Source organism: Triturus cristatus, chromosome 3_1 (genome assembly GCF_964204655.1).
Source record: "Triturus cristatus chromosome 3_1, aTriCri1.1, whole genome shotgun sequence".
In the NCBI taxonomy this organism is placed as follows: domain Eukaryota; kingdom Metazoa; phylum Chordata; class Amphibia; order Caudata; family Salamandridae; genus Triturus; species Triturus cristatus.
In genome coordinates this window covers 310,611,326-310,627,102 of record NC_140583.1, presented here as the reverse complement: position 1 = coordinate 310,627,102, position 15,777 = coordinate 310,611,326, and the positions used below count along the sequence as shown (strand labels likewise).

The 15,777-nt window shown below is 45.6% G+C and overlaps 1 protein-coding gene across 5 annotated transcripts in view; it reads left to right on the top strand.

Annotated features, from left to right (window-relative positions):
• Positions 1-15,777, top strand: part of CPEB1 (cytoplasmic polyadenylation element binding protein 1) — a 493,259-nt gene that overhangs the window by 332,295 nt on the left and 145,187 nt on the right. For all 5 annotated transcript variants that reach the window (XM_085644001.1, XM_085644004.1, XM_085644003.1 and 2 more), the window contains one exon: positions 7,141-7,387. In XM_085644001.1, coding sequence (XP_085500127.1) covers positions 7,141-7,387 — 247 coding nt within the window. The remainder of the gene's footprint in view (positions 1-7,140; positions 7,388-15,777) is intronic.

The following is a 15,777-nucleotide window of genomic DNA, read 5'->3' as shown; positions in this document are numbered from 1 at the left end:
GTCTTAGCTAGCTCTTGGGCATGTCAGCATTCTCTTTAAAGCTGGCATGAAGAGAAAGCAAGAGCCTCAACGAACTGTCTTCAAAGACTGAGCAAAATCTCCTCCACACCCTTATTTTTTTTGTATGTCTTTTTATTGGCATTTCAAAATAAACAAAACATACATTATACAAAACCAAAGAAAACAAACTTGCAGACTGTACCACAGAAGCAAGTGATTTACAGTGTCAACAGATCCGGCTAATAATCCACAGGTCATATATACCCCAAGCATTACGGAAGTTACGATCAATCCAAGGTGACCTCCAAATAGTCAGTCAGGTATGTCCAATAGTCCTTTGGATTGGAACAGCAGGCAACTCCTCCATGCAAGTGTGGAGCGTGTCTCTACAGTACGCCAAGTCTCGAAGCCATTGACGAACCGCAGGAAACACTTTACCGTCCAAACACAAGGATATTCCACGCTTTGTCACTAGTAAGGCTATCGCACAGAACTTACGTCTCCGAGCTTGCAGATTTGGAACAAGGCCCAACAAACATGTTCGAATTGTGCAATAAACGCTACCATCCACCATTTTCCCCAATTCTGCAGTAACCTTCAACCAGTACTCGTGCACCTCCGTGCAGCCCCACCCCAGATGCAGGAAATCTGCACCATGTGCTCTACAGCACTTGCAGGTCACCTCTGATCGCAGGCTATAGGCATGCAACCGAGCTGGTGTGTAGTATGTTTGGTGGAGGTATTTATAGTATATCGCTTTCAAATTACCATTAGGTGTAGGCAGACTAGTCAGAGCGCATGTTGTGGACCACTCCTCTCTGAGAGGGATATCCAGTATTGCATTCCACTTCCCCATCGCTTGCGTCGTTTTGCTGTCAATATCCGCCTGTAGTTTAGCATTCAGATTGGAAACCATGTTTGTTATTGGGCGTAGTAAGCAACCACTGTAGGGTTGACATCTGTGGTGGCTCCTCCGGGAAGGAGGGGTACAGTGTCTTGATCGCTTCCTGAAGCCTATAATATGTGAATCTAAATGTCGTTTGGTTACTTATACATAAGAGCCCAGTTAATGTTCAGAAAGATCCATTACAATACAGGTCCCCCATTGTGTCTATGCTTGCTTGTCGCAGCTGTTTCTGACCCACTTGTTTTTGCGTGACTGAGTTCAGGATGATATAACCATGGTAGTGCCTGTGCATACAGCGGATATTTGCCTGCTAGTTTCCCCATTTTGCGCCATGCAGCGGCTGTCGTGTCTACAGTGTTTGTCACAGCTATGGTGTGGAGATCTATGATGCGTGATAATTGCTTGCAATGGTATCGAAGCGCATCTCCCCCTATTGCCACGAGGGAAAAACGGGACACTATGGTACCAATGTGCAAATTGAGCCTGCGCACTTAAACTACAACAGGAAGTCTGAAACCGTGAACCCACCCCGCGCATAGGGCAGCGTTGGTGTATGTAAATTAATACGGGCGTGCTTGCCGGCCCAGATCAATTTTGTCACCATGGCGGATAGGTTTTTGAAAACCTGCATTGGAGGGGTAATTGGGATGTTATTGAACAGATATAATAGTTTTGGCAAAATAACCATTTTGACAATGGCTAAGCGATCCGCTAACGTCAAAGGCAACTGAATCCATCGCCTAATTTTATCTTCCAGGGAGGTAATTGCCCGGCCATAATTATAGCGGAGCACCACTTAGGATCCCGATGAAACCACACCGCCAGAAATTTAACAGGTTCTGATTGCCATTCTAGTGGGAATTCAGTCGAATGCGGGACCGTGGAATCTGTCAGTGGTATTATTAGTGACTTGGGCAAATTAATTTGCAAACCTGAGTGTAGACCGAAACTGATATATTCTCTCAGCAGTGGGGCCAGATTCGTCTCCAGGTCTCTCACATATAACATCATGTCATCTGCATAAAGGGAAATATGTAGTGGTCTTTGTGGGAATTGAAGCGCTGAGTAGTGATGGCCCTGCCGGATCTTGCAAGCAAGGGGCTCCAGAGCCAGTGCAAATATCAACGGGGACAGCGGGCAACCTTGTCTCGTCCCTCTAGCTATTGGAAAGCTCTCAAGATATGTACCCGTTCACCCTAATCCGTGCTGTAGGATTCGCATATAACGTCTGTACCCAGCGCAGGAAAATACGCGGAAATCCCATACGGCTTAAAACAGTGTATAAGTACGGCCATTCAATGGAATCGAATGCTTTCGCCGCATCTAGGACTGCAACTGCCTTCGTGCCAGGGGTTAAATAGTGTAACAGCGCAAACAACGTTCTAGTGTTGTGTAGTCTATCTCGTCTGTATAAATCCAGACTGATCTGGTAGTACCAGCCTTGTCATTAGAGGCTGTAGCCTGGTGGGAAGTAATTTGGCCAATATTTTAGTATCCACATTTATAAGGGATAGCGGTCGGTATGAGTCGCTACTCTCTGGGTCCTTGTTGGGCTTTAACAGTGCGATCAGCATAGCCTCACGCAGCGTTGGTGGAAGTGTTAATTTGTCATGCGCATCACCATACATTGCAACTAAGTGAGGTGCCAACTGCCCTGCAAACGCCCTATAGAAATTGCAGGTGAACCCATCCGGGCCGGGAGCTTTGCCATTAGGCAATGAGGGAATAACCACCGTGTCTTCCTCCACAGTGATGGGTAAGGACAAGTACTCCCTATGCGCATCAGATAACCATGCAATCGCAACATCTTCCAAGTATTCATGAACGTCCGCCGCCCCAGCCGAGCTATGCGCTGAATATAAATCCCCATACGTTCTCACAAATTCCCCTAGTATACCATGTGTTTATTGCAGCAACTCCCCGTATCACGCATCTTGTCTGCTAATACCTTACCCGGGCTACCTCCCTCACCATAGGACCGTGCCACTTGGCGTTTCGTGATATATTTCTTTTCATCTTCAGCACAGGAGTCTTATTCCGAGAGTATGGTCCTAATCTCTCCCAAGAGTTTGACCTCTTGTGTGTTGTATTCCCGTTCCAGTGCCTGTAGAGTTTTTTCCCTTTTATGGAGTCGCTCGCGTATATCTTTTAAGATTCCAGCACTTGTACTAATGCACACACCCCGGATTGTAACTTTGAAAGCCTCCCACAATAGGCTCAGATCGCTCGTACTAGGTGTATTCAATTCAAAATAATCAGCTATAGCCTTATTGAGCGTGTCTGCGAACGTGGTGTCTAGCAGCGCTTTGGAATTAAAACGCCAGACGAATGGTGGTGGTATGTAGCATGGTATGTCAATAGATAGCAACACAGGATTATGATCCGATAATGTGCTAGGGATATGACTCACACTTCGAGTCCAGAGCAGTGCGTCACTGGTCCCCAACCAATAGTCTATTCGAGACCAACTGTTGTGGGCTGCTGAAACATGTGTGGACTCTCTCCTATCCGGGTTACGATTGCGCCAAATGTCAAGTAGTCCCTCTTCTTTCATAGTATTGCGCAATACTGTCACTGTTCTTTGGTGCGGTTCTCGAGAGGCGCCTGATCTATCCAGGTTGTCACATAAAGCAGCGTTGAGATCCCCACCCCAGAGTATAGTCATGCCTTTCAGCGAATTTATCTACCGCCATATTTCTCTATAGAAATCTATCTTCGGACCATATGTGTTAACAACTGCTACACGCTGACCTCTGAGCTTTCCTGTTATGACGTAGCGCCCCAACTCATCCCTCACTGTATTATCTATTTGAAATTGCGTACCCTTTTTCACCAGGATGACAATCCCTCTATAATAGGAAGAGTATGATGACTGATATATCTCCTCTGCCCATTTTCGCCCAAAAGTGATATGAGCTTCGGGGGCGATGCGAGTTTCCGGGAGGAGAGTTATGTCGACATGCAGCCTATCCAAATAAGCAAAATCTTGCAGTATCTTTTTGGGGTTATTTAGCCCTCTAACATTCCACGTCAGTAGATAAGGCTGGGTAGCACGTGAGCTAGCTGCAGACATTGGTACATATGAAAACATAATCCTTGGACAAATTCCCTGCCTCTTGCCGGTGCATAATCTGTGACTTTGGAACACGCTGACAATCACTTTTATACAATAGCTCTGCTGTAAATCTACATGTAAACTCACACGACAGTGAGTAACAATCCCCCGTCCCCAACCTCCCCCCCCCACCCACTTCAGCACCCCAACTTTGCCAAAGCCAAATCCCTAACGGAGACAACCAACATCTCAAGAACATTTCGTGGGGAGCACGCGCATGAGGGTACCGCTGAGGGCTCACGCCTCCATCCAACAGTATGGATGTGGTCAGGTGCACATTACAACTTCAGGTCCTATAATGCCCATTGTGGGCCGTAACGTCGGTGTTACCATAGAGGCCCATTACACAGCTTGGAGTATGTTAGAGAGTGAGGGAACTCTGCCCATAGCGCATTGTGATAGTTTATAGCAGCTGCCATATGCCACACAGAAGCCGCTAGCCAAATATCACATGGCCCCATCTTATCTCAACTCTGCATAACCACCATCCCCACCAGTAGCCAGGCCAGCCACGATGCACACCACCCAACTTTTTCAGAGCTGTGATGCTTCATGTAGGTCAACATAGGCTAGTATCAGATTCCAACATAGAGGTTACTCCTGGTCTGGTGTCTCCCACAGCCTGTCCCTTATAGTATAGAAAATATATTGACCTTTCAGGAGTCATTAGCGAAGCACAGCAGACATTCATCAGCTTACATTCCCAAGTCCTACCAACGACTGCTTTCCTGTCCTGTAAACACGCATGTTCCATGCCCGGAAATCCATCCTGCAAGGTTCACTCGGAATCTTGGGTCTGGTCGGCATGCCTGCTCTCCCTGCGTTGTCCAGTCAGTTTTTTAATGAAGTTGTGCGCGACCTTAGGTGAGTGTAGCATCGATGACTTGCCATCCATTGTTACCCTTAGTCTAGCCAGGTAGAGCATCGCATACTCCACCCCCAGTTCCCTCAGACGTTTTTTCGCAGGATTGAATTCTTTGCGTGCCAGTTGCACCATCATGGTGAAGTCTGGATAGAACGCGAGCTCGTTACCTTGATCTCTTGTTGTTTATCCCGCGCCATACGCAATATGGAGTCACGGTCCCTGTAATTCAGAAGCCTGGCCACCACTGGCTGTGGCGCGGCGCCCGGCGGGGGCCTCGGCGCAAACGATCGATGAGCGCGCTCCACTATGAAGGCTGGCGACAACTGCGTAGTATCAAACACTTCGCGTAGAAGACCCTCTACATACGCCTCCATGCGCCACGTATTGGTGGATTCTGGAATTCCCGCGATTCGTATGTTGCTTCATGATCTCGCTTCTAAATCCTCCACCTTTTTTTGAGGGTCTCCACCACTTTCTCCATATCCACACATTTGCGCGCTGTGTTTTGCAAATCATCTTCCACAGTTGAGATACGTTTCTGCGCCTCATCCAGCCTCTCACCTTGCTTGTCTAGCTTGGATGATACATTATCTACGCGGTTTGTTAATGAGTCCAGCTTACCGTTGATATCTTGCAGGCTTTGTTGTATTGCCTTCAGAACTTGTTCCATAGGATGATTTGCCTCAGCTCCCTCTTCCATTGCAGCATCCAGTGGTGCCGGCGCGCTCCTCGCCGGACGTTTCGTATCAAAGGACAGCTTGGATTGTTGCTTCTCCGACTTCCCCATGCCGCAAGCGGTCGATCCCACTCCTGGTAGTAGCGGACACCACCTCCTCTGCCTTCGCCGCACCCCAGTTCCCTTGGGGACTCCCGTGCGGTAGCAATCCACGATATGGGTGACGTTTTCTCAAGCTACTCCAGCGCTGGCAGTCAGCTTGTGCAGCCTGGGTCGCAACAGCACCCGTTAAAATCACCCCTACTGTTCTCTCTAGTGCTCAACTTTAACTCCGAGCAGATTTCCGCTGAGGGCCTCGATCATCCACTGCCACCAAGAGTTTAGCACCGTGTGAACCGCTGCGATGCCACCAGTTGTTGCCTCCGCATTAATCTGTCGCAGGGTCGCCAGTAGTGTGCCACGTCCTCCCACCTTTCCACACTCCGACTGGCATCAAGTAGCAGTTGTAGAGGGAACGGAGTGTCACTTCATAAGGGGTCTTCTGTGCTCTGCTTAGGACCGTCGCAGCGCGATTTCTGGAGGGTGAGTCATGGGCACCGATCTCCCCGCAATAGCGGGGATGTCCGTCCAGACTATTATCTGATCCGCCACATTCAGCCTTTGTGCAGCGAAACCATCCGCACCTCAGAAGCAGCGCAGCCTTCTCACATTCATAGCTGCGATCGCCGTCTGATCAGGAGTCTCACAACCAGCTTCATTGAAAGTGCGAAGCCGCCATTTTCTCACACTCCCCCGTGTTACCTTCTCCGAGTCTTCAGTGGGCACACCATGAGCAGCATAAAGTTGGGCGAAGTTGAGAGGCTCGCCTAGTGTTCCGACCATGCAGGAGCCGAGCCACAACCCTGTTTTCGCTGTTCGGCTTCCATAATCGCCGTTAGTAGCAGGAGATTATCGCCGCTGGGCGCTGCAATTTTGTTTCAGCGATCGTCCCGCCGCCAGGTAGCTCGGCGCTCGGGGTCAAGCGATCGCTGTAACAGTCCCCCAATCTCACCACGCCAACAGTCCATGCCCCAGCACCTCCGACTCCTTCATGCTCGTTTCCAGGAAGGTAGATGACCTGTACGCAGATAGTATTCGCCGCAAAATGGTCCTGACCGGCGGAGCTGCCTTAACGGTCAGCCATTTCGCTGTGCGCCCTCCACACCCTGATTTGATAGGCAGTGCTCGATGTTGGTGTGCTACTGTATTCTCTTTGGTGTTTTAGTTTCATGGAATAGCAGCATGTTAAGATGAAGTTAGTAGTTAAGGTCTGGAGGTTAGACTGTAGTTTTTAATATTTTTATAATGCATCTAGGGGGGGGTCTTAGGAAAAGATTCACCTTGTGATGGATTATCAATCTGAGACTTCATCTTTTAGTAGCATGTTTTGTTATTTATCATAGAATTAATAGCATCCTAAGGGACGTGTTCTCACAGCTTCTTAAAACATGACACTGTACTTTTTCTGATCTATCAGGTGGCTGTAATAACCAACATAGTTGGCACTTCACTGCTTCATTTGTCTTTGTATTTTGCAGTCAAGCCTTCGTATATCTCCACCACTACCCTTCCTGCCCTTGGGGAGCTCACGAGACCCTTTGAAGATGGGAGTTGGATCACGCTTGGACCAAGATCAGGCTGCTTTATCTGCAGTCACTGGATCCCCTGTTGGTGTATCAAAAAGATGGCCTGGGGCCTCAATCTGGCCTTCTTGGGATCTGATGGATTCACCAGAGGATCCATTCAGCATAGAAAGAGAAGCCAGACTTCACAGACAAGCAGCAGGTAAGTTTGCTTTTTTTAAATATAGAATTTTGGAGCCTAACTGATAGTGGCAAGTATAGTAATTTGAGTTGGTGTACACCTCCAAACAAACTCATGTTATGTAATTGTACGTTCGAGGCATGTGAGCTGTAGATCACATGTTTTGCATACTCCTGCCATCTAGTGTTGGATCTGGATGTTTGCGAGTTTTTGTTTGAAGAAGTCTTTCCAGTCACGAGGTAGGTGACTCCACCTTTCGATGATAGTGCACATGGGCATCGACTCCATTGTTAGTATTTTTCCGCCATCGGGTTTGGGCTGGTATTGCTCCGCTTCGAATTGATCCTCTGGGTCCCCCCTTGTTGCGTGCTCTCTACCTTGACAGTATTGTGTTAAAACGTGTTACTTTTTCTGCGGTTTGATTTGAATTTCAAGAAAATTTAACATTTTGGGCGGCCTTCTGGCCCATCCACGTCCGTTCGACTGTCGATAGAACAGTCCATATAAATTCTGTCCCCTTTGTCACGCAACGTATCTGCGTACGGCCTCCTCTAGTGTGTAATTTGTGCTTGTCCCCTAGCACAGAGCTAGACTGCGACACGTGCCAATCCTTCAGGTTGAACAAAACTGTCTGACTCGATGATGAGATGCAGCGCCAGCAGTTGGATGTCACACCGTACCTTTTAGGCAAAGACTCCGAACAAGAAGAGGTATCTGATGAGGAGATGGACCAGATCCTTGGACGGACTGCACAACTGCTCCTCCACTGGACACAGACCTTTAGCCAGCTAGGCCATCTCTGCCTGATGACAATCTGTCTTACCAGCAGCAGAATACCCTGGGGTGGAGCTACATAGTCTTTAGAGGAAGAATTTATCTTTGACACACTAGGATTCCATAAGTCCAGTCAGACACTGCCTATTCTCAAGGGTATGTTAAGGCATACAGACTAATTTTTTTTCAAAGATCCTGTCCTTGCCAGAATCCTTACTTTTAGAGTAGAAGATAAAAATAGGATCTGTGGCGGAACATTTATGTTTAAGGTTGTTACCACTTGACTCTTTAGTGGTAGCAAATGCTAGAAAGAGGGCGAACTGTCAAGCCTCTGTGGCTGCCCCTCCCCAGATAATGCTTTGGGTAAACAGGTGGCTACACCAGTAGCTAACCAATGGCATATTGCTAATACGCAGGGCTTATTGGCAAGATACAATCGAGCCCACTGGGACAAAATGGAACAATTCTGTTTCTCCCAGAGGAACAGAAGGCAAAGGCTCAGAATTTAGTCCAAGGCAAACTAATTTCTAATGCCTCCATCAGATGCACTCTAGATGTAGCTGACACTGCTGCTAGAGAAGTAAATACTAGCATCTTACTACAACATGCATGGTTGCGGGTATCAGGGTTCAAACCTGAAATCCAACAATCCTGCCTGGCTATACCCTTTGATAAATATCTTTTTGGCCCTGCAGTCGATCTGGCGCTCAAATAATAAAAAAGGACACTGATGTAGAAAAATTGACGGGAGCGCTTCAATATCCCTTCGCTGTTTTTATAGGGGGAAGATACAAATCCACAGGCCTTGACCAGAACACTTCCTCTTAAAAAGGCAGTTCCCGATAGTCTTTTACAGGAGTATTTTCCAGAGGAGGTTATAGGCGAAACAGTCCCAGGGGAAGAGGTAAAAAAACCTCACTTCCCCTTCCTCATCCAAACTGTAACTTCCCAGCACTTCACTCTGACTATTCAATACCGGTCGGAGGAAGACAGCAACACTCTCCCTATTTGGAAATCAATAAGGCAAATGGGTGCTTCGAATTATTCAACATGGTTATTATCAACAATCCTCCAAACATTCCTCCTCGATCTCACAAAATATCACCAGACCATCAGCCCTTGCTTCAACAAGAGCAATCTTTATTACTCAAAGAGGCTATGGAACCAGTCCCACTTCAGTACCAAGAGTCAGTTAAACTGTATACTGTCAGAACTTTCACATGGTAACTCTTCAAGTACTTCCTCTCTTGCAGCAGGGCAACTTTGTCTAATCTAGATCTAAAGGACACCTAATTTCATATTCCAATTCATCCCGCTCATTGCAATTAACTCAGGTTTGTGATAGCAGTCAAACATTACCAGTTCAAGGTACTTCCATTTGGCATCACCACAGCCCCAGTGTTCACCAAATGTCCTTCAGTGGTAGCTGCTCATCTCAGAAGACAATGTATGTCTTCCCTTGCCTGGATGACTGGCTTATCTAAGTGGGCACTTACCAGACCTGTATACTACACAGAGCAGTGCACCTAATTCCCTAGTTGGGTCTTACAATAAATGCACAAATCTCCCCTGTGTCCTGCACTAGTGCAATCGTATCTGGGAGCTTCCCTCAACACACTAAAAGCTCTAGCTACTTCTAATGTGACCAGAATTCACAATATTCAGGCCACACTATTTCAATTACAACCCAACCAATCATTACCAGCCAGTCTTCATCCAACTGCTGGGAATGATTGCATCCTGCCTTGCAGTCATACCTCATGTAAGGCTCCATGTGTCCTCTGCAAGAATGTCTAGCACGTCGGAATCAATCACAGGGTCGATTATCCGATCTAGTGTTGGTAGACCGCTGCCCTCATCGCTCTCTGCAGTGGTTGGAAACCTCAAAACTTAGCAAAAGAGCAGCCTTTCATAGACCCAATTTCACAGATTATACTGACAGCAGACACCTTGTTGACCAGTTGGGTTGCCCATCTTCAACATTACACAGTACAGAGAATGTGGTTGGACAATCACAAACCTCTTCACATCAACTACCTGGAACTTCTAGCGCAGTTCCTAGCACTCAAAGCTTTTCTCACCCAACTTGTAGGCAGGACTGTCTTAGTTCACACAGACATGACAGCAATGTACTACCTACAGAAACAAGGAGGGACACCCTCTCTCAAACTGTTGGGCCTAGGAAAAAGCATGTGGAATTTGACGATTCACCACAATCTCCTAGCAGAACACCTTCCAGGAGTAGACTATCAAATTGCAGACCTGCTCAGAAGACACAGGCACCAAGTACACTAGTTGGAACTTCACAACCAAGTTATTTTCCCTAATTTCAGAAAATGGGGTTTTCCACAGATCAGTTTGCCACAGTACACAACTCAAAATGCCCAAGGTTCGCATCCAGGCTCCCACACCCAGCAACCAAGGCCAATGCTCTGTGGATGAATTGGTCGGGGATCTTTGCTTGCGTGTTTCCGCCTCTCCCACTAATTCAATTACTGGTTCGGAAGCTCAAATGTCCCTCAAACTGATTGATCTTAGTAGCCCCCACATGGGCTTGTCATGCTTGGTACCCTACCCTGTTAGAACTCAGTGGATCAAAAGCTACATCTCACACCCTGTCTCCTTACTCAGCCATGGAGAAATCAGACATCCAAATCCTAGAGACTGGGCTCCTGAAGTCAGTTTGGTTATTTACAACTGCCACCAGACTGAATATTCTCTAAAGGCTAGAAAGCCTACTACTAGAGCAGGTTATGCCGCAAAATGGAAACTGTCTATTGTAACTATCAATCCATGTGATGCTTCTGTACAGAACATTTGTTATGTTACATTTACAGCAATGTGGACTAGCTTGCGCATCAATTTGTTTCCATCTAGCAGCAGTAGCTGCATACTTGAAAAATAGAAAACACTTATCTGTTCAAAGTACGAGTGATTAAAGCCTTCATGGAAGGATTAAAAAGGGTAATCCTACCAAGAATTCTCCCTACGCCAGAGTGGAACTTGAACATGGTCCTTACAAGGTTAATGTGTCCACCTTTTGAACCAATGCATTAATGTCAATTACAATTCCTATAATGGAAAGTCTTTCCTCATAGCGATAACCTCACTGAGAGTTGGTAAACTTCAGGCATTAACTAACTATACAAGAGCCGTTCTTTCAACTTCACAAACACTGGTTCTTCGTAAAGTAGTTTCTGCTTTTTACATCAATCAGTTGAGTTACCTGTGTTCTTTCCTCAACCTGATTCTGTAGCAGAACGAGCTCTAAACACGCTTGATGTTAGACGTGCTATACATTTCTACATAGACAGAACCAAAGAATGTAGGAAAACAAATCTATTTGTTGCTTTTTCTCCACCTCACTAGGGCAATCGTATATCTAAATCTGGTATTGCAAGATGGATTATTAAAAGGAATCTAAACATGTTCTTTTAAAGCTAAATTTTGTTAGTACCCCCTGGACCGCATTCTACTTGCAAAATAAGGGCTACTATGGCCTTATTAGGAAATATTCCCATAGCTGATATTTGTAAGGCAGCAATATGGTCTACACCGCACACATTCACCAAACACTATTGTGTAGATGTGTTAGCAAGACAACCGGCAAATGTATAACAAGCAGTACAACTACTACAGGTTAGCCACCGCTTGGGAGTTAACTGCTATATAGTCTATGCAACAACAAACAATTGATGGACGGAATGCTGACAATGCAGACATTCTCCCCCAGTCAAGAGATCTGGGTTAAATCCATCGTTCTTTTGCCCACTACACCACCCCAGTTCAGACATGGCCATATGCAAATCAGTCTTGACCCTGTGCCTTATGGGAACAGTCCAGCCCGAACTGCCAAGCCATGTCTTCACTGGGCCGGAATCAAGCATCCTAGGACCGGTTTCCGTCCATCAATTGTTTGTTGTAACGCTTTTTGCCCTAAGTGGGATGGGTATTCCCAGACGTGGGACCCGTGCTCACTACGCCACTGGAGTCAAGCTATCCTGGCTGATGACGGCTGATAGCCAGAAATCGGTCCTAGGATGCTTGATTCCGGCCCAGTGAAGACCTGGCTTGGCAGTTCGGGCTGGACTGTTCCCATAAGGCACAGGGTCAAGACTGATTTGCATATGGCCTTGTCTAAACTGGGGTGGTGTAGTGGGCAAAAGAACGATGGATTTAACCCAGATCTCTTGACTGGGGGAGAATGTCTGCATTGTCAGCATTCCGTCCATTTGTTGTAACGCATATAGTCTATGCAAAGCATGTGATCTACAGCTCGCATGCCTCGAACGGATAATGTTACTTGCCCAGTAAGCGTCTGTTCTTGCCATGTAGAGCTGTAAATTCACATGTGCCCACCCACCTCCCCGGTATCCTGTGGTTGTAGTTCTTAAATCATTCATACGTATGGACATCTCTATTTTACACATACTAACTCCATTCTCACTCTCTGCGGGAAAACAGTCTAACCATGGAGTTGATGCCCATGCACACTCGCCCAAAGGAAGTCACCTACCTCGTGACTGGCAAGACTTCTACAAAAATCTTTCAAACATATGGACCCAACAGTATATGGCAGGGGTATGTAAAACATGTGAATCTACAGCTCTACATGCCAAGAACAGATGCTTGCTTACTGGGTAACATTTTCCTTTCCGCGCATGATAGCCTTGAATTGTTTTCACTAATGCTTAATGAATTTAGCCTTGCAGTGGTTTGGTCAATTGTTTGAAACTGCACTGCTCGCTAGCAGTACTTAATTAAAAAAAAAATTAAATTACAACCTGCAGTCTTTTGAGGCTAAAGGCATTACTTCATTGTAATGCTGGCTGCTACGTTGGCAAGAGTTTGTATTAAACATGCTTCAAAAAGTATTTCTCAGTGTTGGTGCTAGATTATCTACTGAAATTTCACTTCAAAGACCTGGATTTTCAGGGCTATGTTGGTTATATTTTACTGGGTGGTAAGGTGAGCTGCACCAAAGCTGTTGGCTCTTAATATAGTTGCATAGACATGGACCGTATTTGCTAGTAAGTTTTAGATCCACTCTACATTGCCTTGACCCAGTTAAACATTAACTTGGATCCTGGCAGGGTGATTTAGCAGCTGACTTGATCGGCAAAATAACTATTGTCCGACCTGATGCCAAACTAAAACTGCAGTAGCAGGCAATGTATGAAAATGTATTTCATGTTTGCAATGTCATTGTGGTAGTTTAGATGTGATCTTCCTTTGCAATTTTTTTTTTTTAAACTGTTACATGTTAGGGTTCAACTTGTGACAGTTCTTGTAGGTGGAAGTTACAAGGTTTTACAAAGTGCACGTAATGTAAAATACCTTGATCCAAGAGTGCCAACGTTAGGTTTGAATCCATATCCACCCAGCGATACCTTATTCTAGGTACCAATTTTCATAGTAGATTTATAAAGAATGGTCAAGTCTTCCTTCCTGCTACCCCTGTATATCTAACACATCCATGCACAGCCATTAATAAGGCACCAGTTGTCTAAGTTAACCTTTCACAAGTAAACTTGGACAACTGGTTAACTTAGCTACTGGCTTTTATCATGTACTGGTTCTGGCTAGTGTCCAGTCGCACACAAGCGACACCTTCACTGAGACCAAGGTGCACGATTCATTCCCATATAGAATTTACTGCACAGTTGTACCATTTTATTCATCATGCTTCCCTATTCCTCTATGTGAAGGTATTGTAGGAGTTGCCATGAGAGGACTCGCTCTGCAGCACCCACTCATTTAGCCGTTAATGAATTGGGCACTTTCATTATAAGGGAATGCATTTATTTCTTTTAGTATAATAGTTATTATGCTGTGCTTTCGGGAGTGGTTTGCTTGGAAGAATTGGATTGTTTCAAGGGTTTGGATAGTGACTTAGGCTGTTTTGTGTACTTTTTACTCCCTCACGTTTAGACTGACCTATTACATGCATACTTTGTGTTGCTTATGCAAATTACCTCCCAACCCCCCATAACTCCCCCCTACACCACCAAGTTGACAGTCCAGAGTGAGGGTTGGAATTGTTTTCTACTTACCAGATTTGATCCCTCTGAAGGCCCTTCTGGTCACTTTGCCATCTGATAGCACCATTGATGCAGTTTTTGTTTCTGCACACTGACTTCCTGCAGAATAAGGTCATCCTGATTTCTGCAGTTGACAGTTGTGTTCCTTGCAGACGTTTGGCTCTATGAATACTTCGGCAGGCTTGGGGCTCTTTAGTTCAGACTATACCTCATTTCAACTGGATCCTATGTCTGAAGTGAGTTAGACCTCTACAGTATTGTTGCTGGTGTTTGCTTGGATTTACTAAAGACTTGTGGCTTGCACACTTGTCTGGAGCTGTACTCTAGTAGGCCCCTTAAAGTGCATTTACTGAGGAAGCTGCTTCTTTAATAGTAATTTTGCACAAGGTAGTAGAGGTTATAAAGCCGTCATTAACTAGGAGAAATCCAGGGTAAATTGCTCACTTTTTTTGTTTTTTAAACCTGCTTTGACCATCTTTAATGGCTCATTGTAATAGAGAATTTTTTTATCATTTAGGAGAAACAAACTATGTCCCAGCTGGTGAATTGCCCAGTTTTCCAATATCTTGGGACCCAAATTGATGGCTCAACACTCACTAGAGCCTTGGGTTTAAAATTTGCTATCTTTAGTCTGAGACCTGACTGCTTCCTAACTTCCCCTATCGACAGGCAATTGAATAAAATTGAAGCGGTGGTGAAGGTCTTTACAGAGCCTTGCCCTTCGCTTCACAAAATCTGGTCCCCTTTTGTTGATGGAGCTCTTGGTCATATTGTAGCTTCCTTATGAGCCTGGCCATTTTGAAAAGGTTGTCAGATGGGCAGGATGCGTTGATACTAAATCCAGTGTTCTTGAATGGGTACAGTGGATTCAGTAGCACAATCCATGGGCAGCTCCCTTGTCTTCTGCCCCACCAGATTTCTGGGTGATGTTGTGAATCTTGTGGACATGCCCTTTAAAAATTGCTGTTTTTGTTACCAGCCTACATGACCCTAGAACGTTCGAAGGAGGGACCGGCTTCAGTCAGCCCTTAAAGCTAGCTTCCACCATGCACCATTTCAATAGGCAGTAATGCAAGTCCAGGAGCTATTCCCATGGTCTGCCTTTTTGCCTGCCTCAACACTTGCAACCTGTGCTGCAGCCCAACAAGCTTTCTGTTACCAGCAAGTGAGGCCATCACAAACTTGCTCCGCTCCACACTGTCTCTTACATCATCCTGTTAGGAAGTTTAAGCTTTTTCCTTTCATGTGTTGCCTGTTTTCATTTTCAGCTCTTTAGTCACCTAACCCAACTATGCTTGTCGTTTTGCTGCAATAGTTTTTTGTTCTGAACAGTCTGGCCAAGGCATTAGTCATGGAATGAGAGCATGGTTGTGATTCTCTTTTTTTTGTTTTTTTTGTTCTGTCCCCATGAAACTGGTGTTTTATCATTCTTCAAGAAGTTCACAAAGCAGTCTGATCTCCTCTAGAGGATTTTGCTATTTGACAGTAAATGATTGTAAGGCTTAATATTTTAGATTGTCGTAGTAATGATATCCAAAGTCCATATGGGTCTGACATTATTTCTGCACAATGTTTACAAAAGGATTACAATTGTTA